The sequence below is a fragment of the Hetaerina americana genome, unplaced genomic scaffold (assembly GCF_022747635.1).
Source record: "Hetaerina americana unplaced genomic scaffold, ioHetAmer1.1.p SCAF_10, whole genome shotgun sequence".
NCBI lineage: Eukaryota > Metazoa > Arthropoda > Insecta > Odonata > Calopterygidae > Hetaerina > Hetaerina americana.
In genome coordinates this window covers 69,681,951-69,704,622 of record NW_027286070.1, presented here as the reverse complement: position 1 = coordinate 69,704,622, position 22,672 = coordinate 69,681,951, and the positions used below count along the sequence as shown (strand labels likewise).

The following is a 22,672-nucleotide window of genomic DNA, read 5'->3' as shown; positions in this document are numbered from 1 at the left end:
AGGGAACGGAAGAGGAGGAGGAGGAGGAGGGGGAAGGCAGCCGACGACCCACCCGCCAGCATGCGAAGCACTCTCGTCTGCCAGTGACATCTGTCGGCGCAGCCAGGAGCCAGCCGTGGTAGTACGCGCGGACGCCGCCCAGGCGTCTCTTTGCTCGCGTGTTTTGTATGTGTGCCCCGGGTGAAGGGTGGTGTGGTGGGGTGCGCGCTGCGGGCGGGGGAGGGGGCGGAGAGGCATCTGCGAGGGTTGGCGGGGAGGGGCCGTCGGAGGGGAGGGAAGTAGGGGCGGCAGCCGGAGTGGAGTGGGGGGGGAGGGGAGAGTGGGCACAAGCTTTCGCTGCTCCTTCATTCAGTCGGTGGCCGGCAAACTGGACGCACACGAAATTTCGTGCCGCGTTCCATGAGAGAGAGAGAGAGAGAGATTGAGCCGATTGTCAAAAACCAACGTCTCTTCCCAACCAACATTTTTTTAGCCCGCATCTCTTTGGTGTCTCGCAACCTCGATGGACTTACAACTAGTGTGCTGTGCTCAAGTGATTTTATCCAGTGCTTCTCCCAACACCGGCGGTTGATCATCATCGTTACCTCTCTTTTTTTTATTCGGAACCTGATAAGTACGCTGGGATATTTTGTTCGACGACCCACGGGAATGCGTCTCTTTTGTTTATGCGGCTTTTTCCGCCAATGAGCGCGTGTGTATTTCGCATTTTTTCTCGGGAAGATTAGTTCGCGCGGACCTGGGGATACGTGCAAGCATTTTTTTTTTAGCGCGGAGTGTTTTTCGTTGTTTTAGTCGCCGTGAGTAAGTTTTTTTTCCGCGTCTTTTTCCCAAACTTTTTTTCCGCTCGCATTCCTTCGAGGACTGGCCAAAAAGGGAGGAAGAAGATCCGCCCGCGTGTTTTATCGTTTCCTGGATAAATATTCGCCCCCGTGTCCTCGCCGGGAGAGAGGATCCCTCCGGGGGTGGATGATCGCCGAGGGAGGAGGATAGCACCCGTTCTCCGTGAAACCTCGCCTCTCCGTGTTACCTGTTTTCGCGAGTGCGTCGTCACATTGTGTCGAGTGGTCTCATCGCTTCCCGAGCAGCCGCCTTCCTTCGGTGACCCGAGGGGCAGCTATCCCACTTTGACCCCAAACCAAATCATCGGAAGCAACCCTCTATAACATCCCCCCTTCATCGGGCGGACGCCGTAAAGGTGACCCCGGCCGAGAAAATTTTATCCAGAACACTTCCGTGGACTTCGTCGGCCCTCTTATACCGTGCCGTGTGTTTTTGGTGGAGTTAACCCTGTTACCTGGATTATATCATAGTTCCCCCGTTCCCCTCGTGCCTCGAAGCCGACCCCACCGCCGCCGCTCTTGAGGACGAGAGTACTTTGCTTCCACCTCTTTACTGCCCCCCCCCCCATACGAAGACTTCAAGGACTATTTTCCGTTGCTCTTCTGACTTTTCTGTGTGGCGTGACGGGAGTCGGTGAGCACGCAATGTTGGGCGATGGGCTGCGAGGAGCGGGTTCGGCCGACCTGCAGTTGCTTTGGTGACGGATGAAAATAAAGAGAGGGGAGGGCAAGTAAGTTCGACTCAGAGCCGATCGCTCGCCTACTCGTGTGTGTGTGTGTGTTTTCGATGGACATAGTTGGCGTCGGAGGAGACCGTGGGAACTGAATCCTTGTCATCTTCGACGGAGTATGCCTGTGTCATCAAGTGTCAAAGGTCCAGAGGTTCGACCCCCGTCGACACCCCTAAGTGAGCAAGGAGGCGGCCCAATGGGATACTTAAGTGTCTTCAAGGAGGAAAGTCCGAGGAGCCGAAAGATCTACAAATGATATAAGACCGTGAATTATTTTGGACGAGCTCTCCGACGGCGACATCATATGCATACTCAAAAAATATTGGAACGAAGCCTCCGCTTAACCGGCTACGGGATGAATATCTAAGTGTCTTTATTTTATACGGATGTGTTAGTTCATCGCAGCTTTATTTTTTTCCGTCAAAAAAAGTTTTCGTTTTGTTTCTACGCCACACCTCTTCAATTTTTCTACTCTCGACGGCTTGTTGACGTGAAAAAAGAGGGAATCAAGCAAGAATTCGTTTGTCTGCTACTGATAATCGCAGCCCTGCTTAGAAGGAAACGACGACCAACTTTTTTTTTAACTCTCGTGTTTTCGATTCAACAACCATAAGTGATGATGGGAATATCAAATATCGTGGCCGCGGTAGCCTCCTTCGTCACCTTTGGATTATTCCTACAGGTAAGTGCTTCTTAAGCATACTTTAATCATAAGTTTCGCTTGCATATATATACACATATACATATCCTTTGGTGATCGCGTGCGTGGAATATATTCGGTAAAATTTTTGGATTAATGTAGCATTAGTAATCAAATGAACTGCTCGCATTTTCCCCCATTTAATGCCCCGAAAAGGAGACTCTTAGTGGATTTGAATCAGAATGAGGCTAATTAATAATTGGGTGAATGGAGTGATTAGAGGGACTACGCCAGCCTCGGCTGTGGGAGAGGGTTTGAAAAAACTAACGTTCGCAGTTGGCCCAGTCTTTTTTTTTCTAAGCTTTAACCAGCGAATCTCCTTCGTTGAAATTCATTACACGAACAGCCAGGTCTTCATCGCGTGGTGTTGGCTTCGTATTGAGCGTTTAGGTTCCCGATTGGGAGCGACCGAATCTGTTTCGCGGCCCGGCTTCGGAAATCATCTTTTCCTCGGTGCCAGTTGGGTGCCTCTGGTTTCCCATCGGTCTCGCGGCACGGTCGAACCCGGCCTCTTCGGATCTCGGCCCTCCCTCGACCGGAAGTCCTGAATTAGAGTAGGTGCACGCTCCAGCGTTCGGGGGATCACGTAAATCTGGTGGCTCCGTCGGGGGACTTCCACGAAATCTCGACGGACGATCGGTTGTTCCTCTCTTCGCCTCGCGATCGCGTCCGACCTTCTTTCTTTCTCTCTCTCCTCAGGTAGCGTTGCGGAGGGAGAGATTGTTTATACCGTCCGAGCAAACACTTCTTTTCCGGCCGCGTAAAAGGAGGAAAGGGAAGTGGGGGGGGACCCTAAGTTGGGGACTCGCGGGCAGGAGTGAATGTGTATCGTTTTGTGTCCGAGAATACTTCGGAGAGCGGAGGGAGGGAGAAGAGAGGGTAGCGAGGGAATCGAGTGCAGGCAACGTAGGGACCGCGGCGGCGAAGTTTGTGGCCAAATCAAAGAGGACGCCACCGGCTTCTCTCCACCTCCGCGTACTCTCGAAGGGGTTTTTAACCTGGCGTTCGCACTTGGTTCGACGTCTGCCGAATATCTCTCCCTCTTTCTCTCTGCGCTCCGCTACGCAGAGATGCCTCGCGTACACCTGCCCCTGGATGTGGCCGTGATTATACCGCGAGCAAAATAATTGCCACCGTGAGGATATATCTTCCTGCCCGCCGTCTTTTTAGGCCTCGGCTTATGCTGCGTGAATGCATTGAATCTCTCTCCATTCGTTTCCGAAAGCCTACGACGTGTTACGATAGCAAAGTGATCGTGGACTCGGCCAAATATTTGCCTTACCGCATATCTTAACGTTTCCCCACGTAACAGCGGCCTGTTGGTAATGAGTAAGTTCTCAGCTTGGAAGCGTAGGAATTTTGAGCTTCATTTTAGGCGGAATGTCGAACTCCTGATTGCTTTTGCGTCCCTTGTTGCATATACCCTCGCATATTTCGCAATCATCTCTCTCCTCTTAGTCCGGGGGCCCCTCGGGTCGGTGCCGTGCCGGCGGGCATGTCGCTTTTTGAACCCACGGGGGAGAGATGGATAGGCGTCGAGTAACGGAATCAAATGAGTCCCTGTACTTTCGTGATTTTCCCCTCGGCTATATGGTCTTCCCACCTTGACCACCCTTTTCAAGTATCCCTCACTGGTCTAAACCACTGGGATAAGACCCCGCGAGTTTGGCATTTTCATCGACGAAACGGGGAGGAAATTGATAGCCGTCAGACACCCACCCACACTCAAACGTCCCTCCCTCTCATGTAATTTCTTTTTTCCGGGAATCCCTACTTCCGCGCTCGCGAATCTGCCCATGGGATGAGACGGCTACCCCCCCCCCCCCGGCCGCTATCAGTGGTGTGCGGGGGGCTGCTAGCTTGTGGAGAGCTTGTTTTTTATCATCTATCGCGCGGCCGTTGGAGTGTCCTTGTCGGCAAAAGCGCGTATTTATATCCCGTGGGGGGCCCACTGTGCCCTGGAGTTCACATGAGAGCAAAATCATTTTTTTAAGGTGGGAGGGTTTTTCCCGGCTCTCCCACCAAAGGTGATAGTCGTTGGTTGCTCTTGAATATGTGGCGTTCCAGAATATGCCAAAAAAGTTCCCTAGTTTTCGAATATGTTCGCAATACCTCCCAAGTTTGCACTCCAGGGATTTCTGATCCGATCCAAGAAAATGTCCTGCAAAAGCCACGCGTCCAGGTGCACTTTTCGGATTTACCAGCGGATTTTGGGGGTTCGTCGACTTCCTGCTCTTCGTGAAAGGTTTTGTCGGTGTGGTCAATTGAATCCTTCTTTCCCCTCTCTTGTAACTCACGATTCTCCCAAAGTTCTTTCCCCCTCCCCCGCAAACGACCAACCCTGCGTCTCCTCGCTCGCTCCCTCGGAGTCTAATCTTTTCCTATTGCCCCCCCCCACTCACTCCCCCCCCCCCCCCGGCGGAGAACGGGAGAAGCCCTCCTGTCATTTCCGGCCGCTCTATGCAGCCACGCTAATGGGGTTCTTTTCATGAGAGTCGCGAAAGAGGCTCGCTCATTCATCATCAATTTATCCGCTCACATTCCCGTTCCGCCGTCCTATTTTAAAATGCAGTTTCCGCCGTACGTGTCGGCGAGAGTAAATGCTTCGTAATTTCGCCGTCCTCAGTCAACTGAAAATTCGGCAATCACCCCCGTGAGCGATTTCCGGCCCCTTTCATCCGCGACGTAACCTGGTTCGGCTGCGGACGCCTCCGGTGACTGCTCTCCTCCTCCACAGCCATCACCCCCGAACCGCTCCGCCCCCGGACCCGCGGAGAGCGTTTAATTTTCCATTCCCCAGACGGAGGGGAATGATCGCGGGGACGAACGATGGACGTTGTCCTGCCGGGATAAGAGGAGGAGACGACGACGTAGGACCCAAGGCGCACGCCTTCCTCGCTGGCCAAATTGACTAATTTGGTTCGCATCAGGCGAGAAATACCGCCTGTGCTTCAGCATGAAAATAACCATCCGAATTTCCATGACCTCCCGGCCCCTTCCGCCTTTCCTATTCGTTCGACGTTCAATTATAACATATACCAAAGCGGCTACCGGTTTAAATTAATTTCCCGACACGTAGGCGGGCAGTGAAGGAAGGAAACATCACCTGTGGCTGAATATGTATTCAATACTCACTGGAGCAAATGCTGCTATTCTTTGGCTGCCGGAGGAAGCTAAATGAAAATGGCGTTATCTTACCCTCATGCAATCCCAAGGATCCAACTAAGATGAAAGAACACAATGTTAAAAGCTAGGCTGATGCTCTAATAATAATAATAATTATCATAATAGAGCGTGCTTGTAGTATGTTGCAGCCGTAGTTTAGGCACAAATGCTCACTTTCAAGAAATGGTTTTTTCGGGTAATAAATGTAAGAACGTTGGGATCGCGAATATTTCAGTGATGTCTTATGCTATACGGTATAAATCTTGTATTGCAGTGTAAGTGGTGTAAGATACTAGTAAGATAGAAGATGTTATGACGGAAGGGAATGCATCGTCGGGCGTGCGGGAAGAGGGGGAGTGGTGAGTGAGTACTCTTCGGAACGTGAGGTGGTATATACGAGTATCTCGCAGTATGTCGTGTAGAGTGTCGCTCGTGTTGGCTGCATGGAGACGAGGGAGGAAAGTCGAGATGGTGTTATATGGGTTGCTGGAGGTGGGAAGTTTCATGCGCTGAGGAAAGGCGAGAGAAAGACTTGGGCGTGTATATGTATGCATGTGTGTACCGGTGTGTATATATATATATATATTTATATATATATATATATATATATATATATATATATATATACATATATATATATATGTATGTATATATATACATATATATGTATTTTTATATATATATACATATATATATATATATATATATATATATATATATATATATATATATATATATATATATATATATATGTGTGTGTGTATACACACACACACATGCATAGTATATGTAATGTGTAGGTCGCGGTAGCGCAGGGGAAGAGCGTTGGCCCGGGGTCGATTCCCGGGCAAGCCTCCCTGGGCACTTAAGCTCCACCCGAGCTATGTGATTTTTCGGGTACCAGATCTTCCTGGGAAAACTCAACCGGCACAGGGAAAGGAACTGGCCCCCCATTCCACGATGTGTAAACTTCACCCGCCGTCGGGCTTAGGACTGGGTGAACTCTACCATCACCTACCAAACTGACTTTCGGATTGATTACTGTGTTTATGGTTAATATATATGTAACGTATGTTTAATACGGGGAGTACAGTAATCATGTGTGTAGAGAGTGCGTTTTTTTATTGTGCCCCGAGAAAGGAGAACGGAAAGGTTTTGATGACTCTGATCGTCTTGGGAGGAGGCGTAAAACTGTCGATTCCCCAGCCCCGGGGACATTCAATGCCCCCTTTGGAGGGCGCAGCATCCGGGGGCTGCGGCCCCGTTAGCGGTAGGAATCGTTAATTATTCAGTCAATATATGACGCATTTTGTATCATGCTCTTAATTCGATGCTCGAAGCGTGGGAGCTCGGAAATCCAAGTGCGTACTGCGAATGACCTCGTAATGCCTTCACTACTAGTCCCTCATACGATATGCTGCGCTCATCTTTGCTCTTTTCTGCCACCGTGAGGCAATGCGATAGAATTTCGGTCCTGAGCTCTCGGGTTTGGCTAATGCCTTGGTTTGAGACTCCCCTCGAGGTATTAGCCAAACCCGAGGAAGGTGTTTCACTCGAAGGGCAACGATGGATATTGCCAACTATTCATAAAAAAATATGAGAAAATCGTAGTTTGAAGGAAGCAATGTAGATGATCTAGTTCTCCTTGAGGCAATAGGAAAATGAAATAAATGTTTAATTAATGCGAAATTTCCTCGTTACTTTTTACCAGCGTATCTTTTGTGCTATTGGTGGTCAGAATTAGGCATTTATTCATTTGAAAAATCATTGTGATGCTCAAGATTGGGAATTAAGGGTTTGCATACTCCTTACTTTAATTGTCCACTCAGATGTGACGCTTTTTATTTCCCTTCATGGGCCTTACGTGAAGGTGTTTAAGAATAATGAATGAACTCTTCTTTGATATGTGTGCCACTTCCGCTTGCTTTTAATTGTTTTGCGCGTAGCAAATGTATGTACCGTTGCAACTTAAATGGAAATATTATTCCGTGAATGCAATGTGTTCAACTGTTTCCTGCTGCCGGGGCAATCACGTGTGGGAGGGGGCGCTGGCTTCCTTCCCCGGCACCCATCACCACGAGGGTCCTCCTAGTGATCTGGGCCATCCCCTTGGGGTGCAGTACCCTTCCCCTCGCGCTCGTGGGTGGGCGTTTGGAAGGTGCCTCTCCCCTCCCGTCCACTCCCTCTCTTCGGAGCACGCCGGGTCGCGCGCGCGTCTGTGCATGGGGGAGAGATATCGGCGAGTGGTGGCCCATGGGGGGAGGGAGGGCAACATGTTTGCTCCCTCCCCCGTCGAGGATCGGGTGCGAGGGCGTCTGAGACGGGGGAAGCGCCGCTCGCAAGGGGTGGTGGAGTGGGTGGAGGAGTGATTCTCGGGCGTCTGCTTTGCACCACTGCCCTCGCCCCGTGTGTGTGCGACCTCTTGGGAGAGAGAAAGGGAGAGAACGTATAAGAGCCATGTTTTATGCGGTCGGACTTCTTGGTTGGCGGCATGGAGAAGGGGACGCGGGGGGGCGGGGGGGGAAGCACGTCTCGGGCGCACGGGGGGAGTGCGCGCGCGTGGGATCATTGGACGACGAGGGAACAACGTGGGTTCACTCCCCTTCTCCCGACTCGAATCGACGCTCTCTTTCGTGGGACAGGGTGGCTGTGGATCCTGGGGCGCTGTGGCGTCTCGCGAGAGGATCAATCGAATGGGCGGATATGAATGAGAGTGAGGAGGAAACGTTTGAGATGCTTAAAACTGGAAAAAGAATTCGAAATTTGATCCAAAATGACAGCGCAAAGGGTGGGGCTTTTCATGTATCCCTCTCGCAAATGGTCAATACGAAAGATAAGTTTTGACCTAACATTTGGAGGATGAGGTGAAGGACACTTGTATTCAAGTACGGAGTAGTCGTTCGTATTGGCGAAATTGCAGGGTTGATATCAATGGGATGACCCGTTGCATATAATGAATTCAGATGTTGACATTTCCACTTTTCGAGAACATTTCAATATGGAGCGCGGTAAAGCACTCGACCGGATATTGAGGGATCTGGGTTCGAGTCCCAGTCAAGGCGAATGATTTTTACACTCTGAAATTGTTGCGCGGAAAATCATATTCTATGATTGAAATATTTGTCACTATACGGAAGATTCAAACCAGTGCGATGTTTTTTTTTTGCATCTCGAACGATTTGAAAACAAACTCGTCCTCATTTGTGCGCGAGATTATTGACATTTCTTTATTGATATGCCAAAGGTCGCGATAGTTTGTCATGTTTGCGATGAATTTGGAAAGTCGAGAGAGCAAGAGAACGTGGGTAACCATTCAAAAAAGTCCCATTATGGGCGAGAAAGAAGAAGAGTGAATGTTCGAATGGGTGAGGAAAGATGATGGAAGAACGGGGGCGAGAACAGGAGGGAGGAGATGGAGAGGAAGGAAAGGGGTCCCGCGGCGGGGGGGGGGTGAGGTGTGGGCGGCGGTTCTCTAACCCCTTATGTAGGTGCAGGTCGGGTTAAGGGAGGCCGCCTGGCCAACTTCCCCCCTCGCCGCCGGGATCGTGTGTGTGTGTTGTGGGTGGCGGGTGTTCAGCGGGCGGGTCGGGAGATTAGGTTACAAGAACTCGCCAAAGTGGCACTGGCGTACGTATGTGTGTGTGTGTGAGGGGTTGGTTGTTGGAGAGTGGGAAGGGGAAAGGGCTGCTGCTGTCCTGCTCTGTTGGTGGTGGTGGCGTGGCTGACGGTTTAGCGCGGGACGGGGAGGGGGCGAGAGGAAGCGAAGAGGGTGGGGCAGGAAGGAGGCGAGGGAAGGAGGGTGGTTTGTTGAGCGGGCAGAGTCCGCCCCTCCGCCAGCCACTTAAAGGGAGATATCAATTACCTTCCAGGCGCCGCTTTATTTTTCTTTCGTCAAAAAAAAGCTTTTTTTATTAGCTCGGTGAAATGATGGATATTTTTTTTAAATGGAAAGATGAGCGAAAGAGGTGGGAAGTAGCGCAGTTCGAAATGACTGCGATTCCGACTGCATGTGTATGTTTCCCTGCGTGCCATAAATTGGGTTTAATTCAATATGTTTGCTATATGAATATCATGTAGGTTGAGGAAATATTCGTTTCCAAAGTTTAGGAACTTTACGTATGGAGTAGTATGTACTTGTTTAGCAGGCGTTTGATGAATATAGGGGTAAATGGCAATGTTTCTTGGTGAAGAAGGGCCCGTAAATTCCTCTGGAATTCATAAATGGGCTGGTGGTCCCTGTGCCTCCTCCTCGTCTCCGCCGGAGGCCTCCTCTCACCCCGAATCCGAGCAGACTTCTCCAAGTGTCCCCCTCCACCTTCCTTCCTGCCTCCTCCACACGAACTCTCTCTCTTCGTGAAGGTCCGTTTTCCCATCGGATGGCGTCCCCTTCATGTTCCCTGACCTCAGTCATCCGACAGTGAGTGACGGTGGGTACATGCAAGGGCATCCGAAGCACCCAGCATCGTCTCCCTCTCTCAGCCTGTTTCCTGTCAAACTCATCTCTTCCACGCCGAGGTTCTCCCACCCTCGTCGTCCTACCCGTCCTTCGGAGTGAGTGGACTCTCCCCGGGGGCGAGCCGGGGCAAGGGGGCGGGAGGGGGGCGACCCTTTCGCCGACGAGATGATCTGGTGACGCCGTGCTCACGAGGGCGAGCATATTGCGGAGATACGGGATCGGTTTGGCCGCTATCTCTCCAGGCCCAGGGAGGTGTCAATCCCTTATCATTTCGTTGATCCCACCGGGATCGATTGGATAAATTGTTTTAAAAGGATGGCTAGCATAATCCGCAAAAGAGTCGTCGTACTATAATCGTTGCGTGGCTCTTATAATAGTCTTATCGTTGTGAAATATCTTGTTGCATACTTCGCTTATTTTTGCGTCGTTCAATTTCTCATTTATTACATATTTTTCCAAAATCGTGTGCCATTCCGTAATTGAGACTCGTGTGAAAGTAATGAGTGAGCATTTCATCGAATGCTGCTCCTTTCTTAGATGCTGAAGGAGTTATATCTCCGTGGTTAAATCTACTTTTTGCGTCGTCTCGGTGACCTTGTGGAACACCAAGCATTATTCTTATGGAATGTGGCGTTCTTCCTCGTGTCGTTACGCACAGAATTGTTTCGTCGGAGTTTGTCGCCTCGGGGGACAATCAGGGCACGGCGCGTAGATCCGTGGTTTGTCGGGGAGCCTTCGCCCCACGTTCCACCCCCGAAATGGACTTCCCCGCCCGTGCGCGCTACGTTCGAGCACTACGCCACGGCCTACTTACACCCCATCTCCTATTTGCCTCGCCCGAGCACTTACATTTGCCTTATTTCTTGAAACATTTCGCCTCTTCCCCGTGCACCTCATCCCGTCCCCTTCCACACCCGCACGGTGGTCCGTTCCCTCCCCGAAGGCATTGCCGCGCGCTCCGACCGCCCGTACGTTACTTCCCCATCGGGCCAAAGTGAGAGGGACCTTCTCCGTCCTACTCCTCCTCCCCCCTAATCCGCCCTCTCCCTCCTCAAACGCTCCGGAGGCTCCCGACTATCTGCCCTTCGGCAATGGACCCGCCTAATACTCCTATTCCCAGCAACCCAGCCGCTCACTCCCGGTCGCTCGATACTGTCGGTGCAGCAAAAGCTGCGATGCCATGTAGTGTGTCCGTTATATGTGGTGTCCTTCCTATCTCTTCTCTCCTCTCCCCCACTCCTTCTCACCATCTTCCACACACTCCCTTCCTCCGCCACCCCCACCACCACACCAACCCATCCTTCCACCCTTCGGAATATCCTCCCTCCTCGCTCCGTCTTCCCGGTCGTATCTTCCTCCCTAAAGCTCCTTTCCCCCTTTCCCCACGGCAATATCTGCTCTCCCATCTCCCTCCCTTTCTCACTCCCTTTCAAGAATCGGGAGTTTCATGGGAGGATTAAGAAAAATTTATTCTTTTATTTTCTTTGTCTTTCCCTTTGCATGAGTTCTTTTGTTTCCTTGTGTCACCCTCTCGCTGTTTTTTTTTATTCCCTCCGACTCCCTTGATGATGAATATTTTCATTATTTGTGTCGTCGCCATAGTCGTGAGCGCTCGTTGCTTTTCTTCGGGTAAATGTCTAGGAGGTCTACTGAAAAAATATAATATCCAAGGGGAAAAAATAGGCAAAAGTCTCTCTCATTTGCCTCGGAGATAGCGGATATTTCGACAATAGGCCAGGGAGCATATGTCTACGGAAAATTTTGGTTTTGTCCGCCGGTGTTTCTCACGCTCTCGCGTCCCTGAATCAGTCTTTAACATGGAGTAGCTAGATTGAAACGTAATTCTTTTATTGCTAAATTAGGCACCAGGTAGTCCAACGGGTTCGATTATCTTTATTCGTGGCTGGAAGAGGGATTCGCTTCGTTCTGTCGTGAAATTACTTATCTCATTTTGTGCATCCATTTGATTTCGCAAAGCCTGACTCAATTTTGGGAAACGTGACGGAGATGCGGTAAAGGCGAATTAATAAATGGCACTCCTGACCTTCTCGGCTTGCCGCGGAGTCTCGTGCTCGTCACATTTTTCGTAGGCGAATATATTTCCCACCGAGGGAATCGGAGGGAGGTTGAGACCACCAGGCGAGGGTGGGGGCAGCGACGGGGTCGGGGGATTTGAATTTTCTATCCCCACATTCGAGGCCCGTGGGAGTGCTGTCATAATCCGTCTGAAGGATTTTTTCCCGAGGATAAAACCTTAAGTCTTTTCGATTAAAGTGAGAGTATTCGATTAAAGTGAGAGTATATAGTGAGAGTCGAAACAGTAAAAAGACCGCCCCACTGAAAGGGGTTTGGGGGGGAGACATCTTTTTCGCGGCACGCGTGGGGGGGGGTTCAGAAATAAAAGCGGGTGAGCTCGCTGGGCCATTTTTATTTTATTTTCGTTATCTTTTTCGAATTTGGGTTTTTTTATTTGCTGAAAAGTCATCCTTGTCCCCGGAGGGTAAGGGGAGGAATTTTGATGCAGATTTGTCGTTGGACGAGGCCCGCGGATCCATCTCGGTTTGGTGGGAGGGAGGGCAGCGAAGATTGAAAGGCAATGAAAGAAATCTCTGCGAGAGAGGAGCTCGGGTGGGAGGGAGGTAGAAATTTCGCCAGGATAATAAACTCGTTGAGACCGGGCGGCATCCTTCTGGGGGGCGGGTGTGGAGGAGGGAGGGCTGTGGAGGGAAAAGAAGGTTTGATGATGGTCATGAGAACGAGGTGGAAGAGGAGTCAAGTAGAAGCGGGAGAGGAGGGGGGTAGACCTTCGGGGCAGTTACGGATGACTTTCCCTTTCGCACCACTCATCCTAATAAAACCTCCCCTTGCCCCCCCCCCGGAGCCCTCCCCTCTCCCCCCCGCCTCACTCTCCTTCCTGCCGTAAGATCGACCCAATTGCCGAAGAGATAAGAGGGGAGGAATGGAGCGGCGGGAGGGGGGGGCGTGCAGGATCGTGCGAGAGCGGTGGTGGGGGAAGCTCTGACCGTGGTCCACGAGTGAAGGAAGAGGCCTTGGAGGGTGGGGAGGGAGGAGGAGGATGGGATTAAAGAAGCCTACGGGAGATCATTGCGAAATGTTAAGCTTCCATCTCGATTCTCCCGTCTCTCCCTCTCGACCCCGATCAACCCCTCCACCCGTCCCTCGCAGCCGAGGAAAATCCTCGGGCTCACCCACGCGGACGGAGGTGCAGGCAGGGTCGGGGTCGGGTGGAGACGGGGTGGCCCGCTCTATCTCTCCGGCGCGCGCGCGCGCCTCTCGGAGATGGGCAGAATGAAGAGGAGGGTGTCGTCATCTCCAAATGAATGCCTTTAAGTCGATTACTTCTCGAGATTTCCGTTTTCATTAGCCTTCCATCTATCCCCACCCCACTCCCTCCCTCTCTCCCCCCTCCGTTAAAGGGAATCCTGCGTCTCACCCCTCACAATCGTGCCCCCCCCCCTTTCCGTCGAGACGGGGAGGGGGGTCTTGATCCCCCACCTCCCTCGTGGTGTTACCCCTTCGACGAACGGACCCGGGCGAGTGCAAGTTGTGAGGTCTCGCGGGGGAGTTTTATGTAATATCCTCATCCTCACCCCGATGCGCCCCCTTCCATTTCACCCTTTCCGCCCCTCCGCCTTGCGGGGAAGGTGTGGAGGGGGCGCCGGGGGGGCGGGGGGTCGATGATTAATGCAAGGACACGCGTCGTTTATGGGAAAGCAGCGACTTCGCCGAGCGGGGAAGCTCCGCGGAAAGAGACACCCTTTCCTTCATTTAATTATACTTGGGGAAATAATAAAATCTGCACCGCTTTTGTCCCCTGTGGTGATTTAATTTCTTGAGCAAATTTTTTCCCCATACGTTGAGCGGGTTATCTCTATCCTTCTTTAATGGACAATTTCAGACATTTTCCTTCCTTTCTGAAATGGTCAAAGAACTTACAAATGTTTGTGTACTTAAAATAATGTTATTATTTCCTGAATATATTCCATGCACAAGTCTCTGATAACTTTTGTTAATATCGTTATTATTATTGTTATTAAAACTGGATCAGTCCTAAGAATGAAAAGTGGCCTTTCTTCTCCCATATCCAAATAAATTTCAGATTCCTTGAGAGGTAAAAATTTGCATGTTTTAATAAGGCACTTCTCCTTATCGTCTGATTACATTGTCTGTGAAACGCGTGCAAAAATTCGAGCCTCATTGTATGCTTGTACCTACTATTTGAATGAGTTCCTAAGTGTATGCCACTTCAAATTTAATTGTAATAAAATTCATTTTATAATATAATGTGTGTGCATATTTGTTCAGTAGTTGAACTTACCTTAATTCGCGTTCTAATTGTGTGCATCTCTTTTCATCAGGCATCCGCGTCCGGAGTATTTGAGCTCCAGCTTTCTTCCTTCTCAGCCGACAGCATGAGGTGCTGCAAATCTGTTCCAACGGCTCCGGAGTGTGATTGCACGGCGAGGTTCCGCGTCTGCCTCAAGCATTACCAAGCGAGGATAGACAATTCTTCTCCGTGCATCTTCGGCTCCTTCCTCACGCCGCCGGTCGACCTCTCCGCTGCGAACATTAACGGCGACGGGGGGATCCTTGAGGAGCCTATCATGTTCCGCTTCGAATTTGCGTGGCCGGTAAGTACCCGCTCATTTTTATTCATTCACGATTGATGAAGTGTGCCATGGAGGATTCTTGAGGAAATTCCAATAGCGAGCGATATTTATTTCAATATTGTACCAGAGTGTCGTTTTGAGAAAATATCCCATTCTGAATGCTTGCCTCAGTGAAAGTATGCCCTACTTATCTTTGCTCTTTAATTAATCCCTAGAGTAATATTATATTAATCTCATTCTTAAAAGACCCGAAAAACTATGAAAGGTTAATATAATTTTCCTTTGATGGTTCGCAAATCATGTTCTGAAATCATTTCATCAGAGAAACACGATATGCCTTATGCGTGACGACGTGTTGTGTCTAGTTCCCGAAGCCAATAGCTCGGGTACGGCTTCCCTTTCCCTCTTCCTTCTATCCTTGCTCGGGAAGAGGCGGAGTTCGGCATATCATAGCGTTGGAAAAGTCGACGCAATTAGGCCATGAGAGGACTTGCGAGGACATTCATTGATATGAAAGAAGATTATGCTGTGGTGTACCGCTCTCATTTTACTCATGTGCTGTGGCGTGGGAAAGTGGATGTGAAGTGCTGGTGGAATACCATAGCTGTGGGGTATAGAACACGGTACGAAGACACGCACGTACTGTCCGTCCCATGAGGGCGACACGCGTCCCTGGCGGGCGCGTGCTATACCCCTGCCCCGGAGTGTGCCTCTCGTTTTCAAGTAGATGTTTGGACAAGGCATGCAACACTGGCTGGTGGTTCCCGTGGGAGTTTTACTCTATCGACTGGTTAGTCTTTGATGACGACATCGTATATTCTCTAAGCGTAGTAGTCCTCAGTTCACCGTCTCTTCATCAAGTTGGGTTACTCCCCGAATGACATGGAGACGAGAGAGAGTTAAATGATCCACTTGGTAGTTATGATGTTCGATCCAATCCAAGTATAGGCTTCGATTAATTGCCACAATGATTCCATTTCTCACTCTTACGTTGACGCTAGTGGTTATGAAATCTGTTAAATTTGAGCAATTCTCAAAATGCTCACACCACAATCATAGTGCTTTTGCAACTTTTAGAAAATTTCATACGTTTTTGCAAATAATCCGAATGCTTAAGAGTGTATAGGGCTGGCTGGCCAAGATAGACAATTCCATATCTAACCGGTATCTAACCACGTATTTTAAGCTATTATTTTGGTCTACGTTCGCGCTTATACCAAGTATAAAGCCCTATCATAAAGTTATAAACTTTTGCTTGATTCAGTTGGCATTAATGGATGATAAAATGTGAGGATAGTTGTCACAGGACTCGAAATAGACAAGGGGGATAACCATTCACTTCGGAAGGAGGAATCGCAGTGATAATTCGTCATGAATTTTGCATGCTTGAATTTTTGCATCGGTAATCATTCGTTGGAGGGCACCAATGGTGATCGAATCATCTGTGGCGAGCCCTTTAAACGGCTTGGTCGCGCAGGACCATCTGGGAGACCTACCAAGCTCTCTCATTGTTACTAACCGGTGGATAAAAAGAAAACGCTCCCAATTTTTTCCACTTGGGGTGTCGTTTGGGAGGAAGGTGGTGGAGGGGACATATCTCGCATTGTGAAGCTTTACCTTCGCCCGAGGCGACGGTAGGAAGTTGCGGAGGGGGAGCGGGAGAAGAGCGCAACTCCGCTCTGTGCTCGAGAGCCTTCCGAGTCGCCGTGCTCAAAAGCAAGGGTTGTTTCGTCGGTTTTTAGCTGTGGGATGTGAACGGCACAATGGCTGAAGACCCCAGAAGAGGGAAATGGCCTTTATCTCTCTCTCTCTCTCCTCCTCCTCCTTCCTTCCCACCCCACTCTTCCCTGCTCCCCCTTTTCTCTATAGATCGGCTTCAAAGACTGCATTTCCCGCCCTCGAGAGGTTTTTCAAGGGGCGTAGGGTAGGGGGGAGGAGGAGGAATGGCGGAGGGGGAGGAGACGGCAGGGGCCGGACCATCTGTCCCGGATGTAGACGGTGGTGCGCGTGCATTGAAGAACTTGTCGTGCAAATGGAGTTCGCGAATGCGTTGTAATCGGCGGCGGTGGTGCCAACCTTTGGGCGGTCGCCTCTGGGAGCCGTTCCCCGTGGCGGCCAGAGGAAGAGGAGACGCTGGTCGTCTAGTGCGTGACGTCCGTGGGCACGCTTTTTTGTTTCCGGGATCGAGTCCTCGACTTCTCCTCTCGAATTGCCGAAGTGAATGCTTTCCTCCCCATTTTGCGTACTCGGGCTTTGAGGGGATGGCAATTCATGGGGAAAGGGTGACTTGTATCGCTGTCATATATCTTCCATTTCGTGCTTGCGATTTGAACGCAACGCTCCTCATGCCCAAACGACCTTTACTCGACCGGATTACTGGGAGCTTGCCTCCAACTGGTATATTTTCGTTCATTACGCTTCTTTCGTAACACCGTCCGAACCCTATTTATATCGAGTATGGCGTATGACGCTCTGACACCAAGAGTCATATTCTTCGGAGACCTTAACGCCTGCAAAATGCGGAGATATGTCATGGTGGCGTTGGTATCTTTGTATTCTTCCGACTCGCCTTAGTAGTCGCCTTGGGGCAGCCAACTTGATAACAATGAGTGGAAAAACCGTTAAAAAACGAGGCTGGGGCGTGTGGGGGGGAGAGGGAATAGAGTGGATGGAGGGAGGATTTAAAAATGAGGGTGCACATGGCCCCGTGAAGGGGGGGGGCGAGTTTAGGCGAGGGAAGGGGAGTAGGGGATTTAAATCACGTGACCGCCCATGGAAGGTTATTGAGGAAAGGTATGAATTGCTCGTAATAGTTATGGATGCTCGTATTGCATTTGCTCAGCGCTGGCGATACTTAGCGACGGCCATTTAATTCCTGCATGAAGGCCTATAACTCCCACTTGATCGGCAACGATCTTCCAGTCTCCCTTGTTGGAGGAAGACCGTTATGGATTTACCATTGGGAACTTTCGGTTGGTGTAACCTTGCTTTACCAGACAGACTGCTACAAGTTTTGTAGTGTAGCATATGCGCCGCGTCTATTTTGACGGTTGTTTGTGGAAATAAATTTGAACTAGATTTGTTTGCACAGGTTGTTAACGTGTTCGTTTCCATTCCGTTTCCATTCCGTTTCCCTCAGTTTTCCAACGCATTCTCTGCATTTTGCGTGCGAAGCCTCAAGGCGTCGTTACCGTCTGCGGCACAAAATTCATCGCTCGCCACGTGCGTTTTCCCCGGCCGCCGAAGGACATTTTCCTCTCGCACGGGGATGCTTTTATCATATTTAGGCATTTAAAAGTCGGGAAGATCCTTGGGCCGGTGAGAATAATGGGTATTCAGGCGAGGGGGGAGAAATGCATTCCCGAGCGTAATGAATTCGTTGGCCCAGCTACTCCATTTTTAAAGGAGACGCCGGGCGAGCCTCGACGCGTGACGTAGACGTCCGAATGTGTCTGAGCGATATTTGAATTTGAATCGCGTTCCCTTCCTCTCAACCCCCTCCATTCCCTTTGCCGCCCTCCCCCCTCCAGGGAGACTTCCCGACGAACGCCCGTTGCTCAACTAACTCACCCCCTCTCGCTTCCCCCACCACCAGGGCCCACCTCTCATCCCCTTCCTGCATTTCCTTGAATTCACTCTCTCCCTCCACCCTCTCCCATTCACCCCCCCCCCCAACAACGTCTATTCCCCCACCCCCACCTGATATACATTACCCCTCCCCCTTCGTATCCACACCCACCGATTGCCTCTTCCAACCCCCCCCCCTGGCTTCCTTTCGCTTCACGAAAAAGAAACTTTTTTCGCGCTGGGTCCTTTTACCGCTCGACGAGTCCCAATGTGAATATGGTGAATACGGGTTCCAGTCGAGGCTTCTTTCGTAGGTGGCGAGAAATGGGGTGGATGAGAGCAGGGTTTGTTGCGGGAGGATTTGGATGAGCGAGGGGAGAGAGGTCATCCGGACACCCTATTTGGGTGCGGGTGTTTGGTAATCGGATGGTTTGGTGGGGGGAGTTGCGGGTTGTATTCCCGGTGACTCTTCTACATGGAATAAGGCGACCGTGTGTTTGTGCATTTCTGTCTCAACGAGTTGAACCCACGCACGTTTAATAAAGTCTATTCTATGTTTTGATCCCATATCTCGATATTTTCCTCACATAGTCTTATTTAGGGGCAGAGAGTTGAGCTTGATAGGAACAGGCTACATTATGCTTTCACTGCTCAACTCTGTCTTTCTTTTGTCCTCGCTTCACGAGGTAGCTGAACGAATTTATCGTTCTCCATCTGGGAGAATGGTTCTTGCTTACCTAGTCGGGTGTGTTCTGTTTCTGGAAGTTATCATATTCGAAATTAAACTGAAAAATATTTTGGAGACCCGGTGCTTCCGTTTGCGTATTCACCTTCATTCATATAGAATTGAACAATGTCATCCAAGGACGCATTACCAAAGATTGATCGCTGGTACTCAGCTAGTCTTTCACAGCTATATCTTCGGTTCTTGGGTTTTCACAGAAATATGAACAGCATTGGTTTTTATTTAGCCTTTCGCCCTATGCGTGGCGTGACATTTTTAAGATTCTCGTTTATTGTAAACGCGGCAGCGGTTTGGTTCTCGTCATTTTGAGGAGAAAGCGGTTATGTTTCTACTTGATCATTTCCTGAAGAGTGGTGGCTCAAGCGTCATGTTTGGATATCTCCGTCTGACAAAAGCTCTTCTCATTAGGGTCGGGAATAACCCTTGGGTCGCCGTTGCCTTTCCAACGGTGGAGCGCAGCGATCCGGTTTAGATTCTAAAACGCCGAGTGGAGCGTTCACCTTGGCGGAACCCGACCTTATTGGTCGGCGGCTGCAGAAGGGCGAGCCAGTCAGTCATGTATGCATGCATCCGTTATGCAATGATTCCTCTACCGGTCGACCGAACTCGATATCATACCGCCCAGAGTTTACCCTTTGTGTCACGAAAAAGACGTTACGGAATAAATGCCTCTCGCGCTTTGTGGTAGTTAGGCTGAGTTCCTAGATACGAGCGCTGGGATACCAAAACCTTTTCATCATTCACTAAAGTAATCGTTGAACAGTTAAAGTGAACTTTAACAAGTTGGTGGATGTATTGATGTTGTGTGAAGTAAATTAATTTCCTCAAACGCATTTGCTCGGGATAGTGTCCTGATCACTCGGAACGACACTGGCGATGATAAGTATGTTGAATCACAAGAGAGACTGTTTAATTTTTCTGTGTGTTAAATAATGCTTTCATTGATCTTTCACATCCTAAGATTTGTGTGGCAAATTATTGTGCACACGTTCACTTCTTGACAGCATGCCCTTTGGCCATTTCTCCTCGTTCGAGCAGAATGAGCGAGGCACCCATTCGCGCTTCCTTTATCCATCTCCATTCTCTCTCCCCCTCCCTCTCACATCTTCTCCTCGCCACCCCCCACCCCCCCGGAGTCGCCCCTTACTCGGCCATTTCCTCCCCATGGAATATGTAATTCACAGCTTCCGGCCAACCAAGGCGTTAGGCGGCTCCATTCCGTAAATGCCCGCAAGGGATTGTGGGACGGGTGTATTGTTGGATGAGGAAGGTCGCCGCGAAGATGGGAGTGAGGTGGTAGGGGAGGTGATGAGGGCGCCCACACTGGATGCTGTGGAGGAGTCGGCGGAGGGGAGGGTGGGAGTCTTCCAACTGCAACCCCTTCGCTGGACGTGACTGGGCGATTGGGGTGGGAATCGGCGGCGAAGTAAAATGTCTAGACCACGCGGCCTTTGTCCTATAGCGTGAAAGTCGTTATCTAGCGTGGATTTAGCACGGATTCTGTTCCTGAAAATCCAAGGCGTGGGAACGGGAGTGACTCTTACGTGTACCGTGCTGTTGCTTTCACGCGGTGAATGGTAATCCCCATTACAAACTCGGCCGACCAATGCGATAATTGAATATCACATGTGCCGTTTGGTGTTCCTCCGTGTCCACATAAAAATATAATTTGAGTGTTATGATAGTTCTATTGGCAAATTCATATTCACAATCTCTCTTTCTTTCTCCGATGAAGAATCAAGTTCAAGGTTGACAGTTTTCCATTGACTGTGAATGGCAGATGGAAAATTATACCGACGGTTTAATGTTTTAGATATCCATTCGACTCCATTAATTGTGGCTTATTCCTTCACTTCCGAGAGCCACGGATCTATGCATATACATGATGTCGTATTTCATATGTCTGGGTTCAATGTATGAGACGGTATGCCGCCGTTGTGTACTCCTACGCAAAGTAATGAAGTGTAATGGGCACAGAAGTACACATAAGCGAATACTTTCTCTTTAATAGCGGCAGTTCATATTGTACAGTCCGTGATTGTCGGATAAAATGTACCTTTCTTCCTTTCACTGCTGCCAGACCAAAAAGATCTTCGCTCATGTATAGAAACTCCTTCCTACCTCTTTTGAACTGTTTCGTCAAACCACACTCGAGCAGTTATAGGATAAACGCTGTTTAAAAAGTGGGCAGAGAGAGAGAGGGACGGAAAAATTGGTCATCCACTCCAACCCCAGCATATTAGTGCCTAATTCAGCAGGATGCCCACCCCCTAGAGCCTGGTTGGTATTTACACAAAATGTCATCCTGACAACCCGAAGGTCTGTCCTTCGAATCTGGCCTCTTACTGGAGTTTTATTTGTGGCCCTAGATGGATATAGCCAAGAAGATCTGGGAGAAGTGTGAACTTAAGGTGAAATGTCAATTAGAAAAGTACTTTAAGCTGAATCATGTCGCTACTCGAGAACGATTGCAGTTCGATCATATCGTGCGTACCAGACATGACACGACGATGTCTGCCAGCCCTCCAAGGTAACTGTTCTCCGTTTTCGTCATGCTGATGACTCACGGCGTGCTCGGATTAAACATATTCACTGCCCGTGCGACATACACTGATTGTGACGGCACAAGGGATCCTCACTCTTTGTCGTAGACTTTTAATGACTTGTTTCATTCGGTGTCTCTCTCTCTCTCTCCTCGCACCTTCAGAATTCTAAGAGCAGGAAAAGTAACTGAAAGAAATTTCGTCCTCGAGGCCTTTTCTCGATCTCGCCCCCGTTTAAATGTCATCCACGAATGCCATCTCGGGAGTCTTTGATGTCACTCGCGATTCAAAATCGGTGCGCACATAGTTGTCTAATTTTTCTAGATGAGCCATATCGTTCTTCGGGTGACGACGGCGGACGGAGCGAAAGTCGTCTTCACTCATGCAACTCGAAGGAGGGAGGAAAAAAAGAAACCGCCACCCACCCACCCTCCCTCTAAACCTCTCCATTTCATCGGGCATTCACCATTCTCCCCCCTCCGCCATTCCTTCGCACTCCCTTGCAGTTTTCGGAGAGCACCGCGAGAGGGCTCGCTGCTTCCCGTTAAAAGAGGCTAGACGTTCCCACGTTCGGGTGGCGGCCGAACGCCACCGCCTTCTTTTTTAAAAGGCCGTCTCGTTCCGATTGGATCCGCCTCGCCCCGAGTGTGGTGCGGAGGCGGAGATGGCGGGGTGGCGGACGGGGGAGGAGGTGGGTGTGGGAAAAATAAGCGAGCGCCCCTTTCGGTTCGATTCCTGGAGAGAGATATTACGTTTTCCTGAGTCGACGCCCGTTGCCGGCTCTCCCTCCCTCCCTTTCTCCCTCGCCACCCACCCTCACCCCGATACACGTATTCTAGTCAATATTCGTTGTTTTGGCACGGCGAGGCAGCGAGAGTGCCTCAGGAGGGAAAAGTCGTATTAGGCCTCTTCATCGCGGTTTTTTTACTCTCGTGGAGAGGTAGCATATGTATGCGAGGTCATTCAACCTCTCTCATATTTGCCATTCCTACTATTAAGGACGATGCAGTCATGTTTCCCAGTGTCGGCTTCGCATTTTCGTTCTTCATATCCCAAGTTTTAGCCGATCCCCCCCCCCCCATTGTTTTCCATCGTTGGCATGTTGTTTGGGATATGATAATCTCCGATATCTCCTCTAATTTAAAAAAAATGTGGTTACAGTAAGATTCGTTGGCGGAATTTGATTTTGGGGTTTTGGTGATGCTTTAGCCGAAGTAACTTACGCCCTGTAGCGGTCCAAAGGTGAAGTATTTTTTTAGTCCCTTGCAAGTCTTGCATATGTTCGCGTGGTTAAA

The 22,672-nt window shown here is 49.9% G+C and overlaps 1 protein-coding gene across 1 annotated transcript in view; it reads left to right on the top strand.

Moving 5' to 3' along the window:
* The first annotated feature begins 389 nt into the window (after nt 1–389).
* Delta (neurogenic locus protein delta) overlaps nt 390–22,672 on the top strand; it is an 82,016-nt gene continuing 59,733 nt past the window's right edge. Inside the window, exons 1-2 of the mRNA XM_071598813.1 lie at nt 390–2,252; nt 14,271–14,543. Coding sequence (XP_071454914.1) covers nt 2,187–2,252; nt 14,271–14,543 — 339 coding nt within the window. The 5' untranslated portion in view covers nt 390–2,186. The remainder of the gene's footprint in view (nt 2,253–14,270; nt 14,544–22,672) is intronic.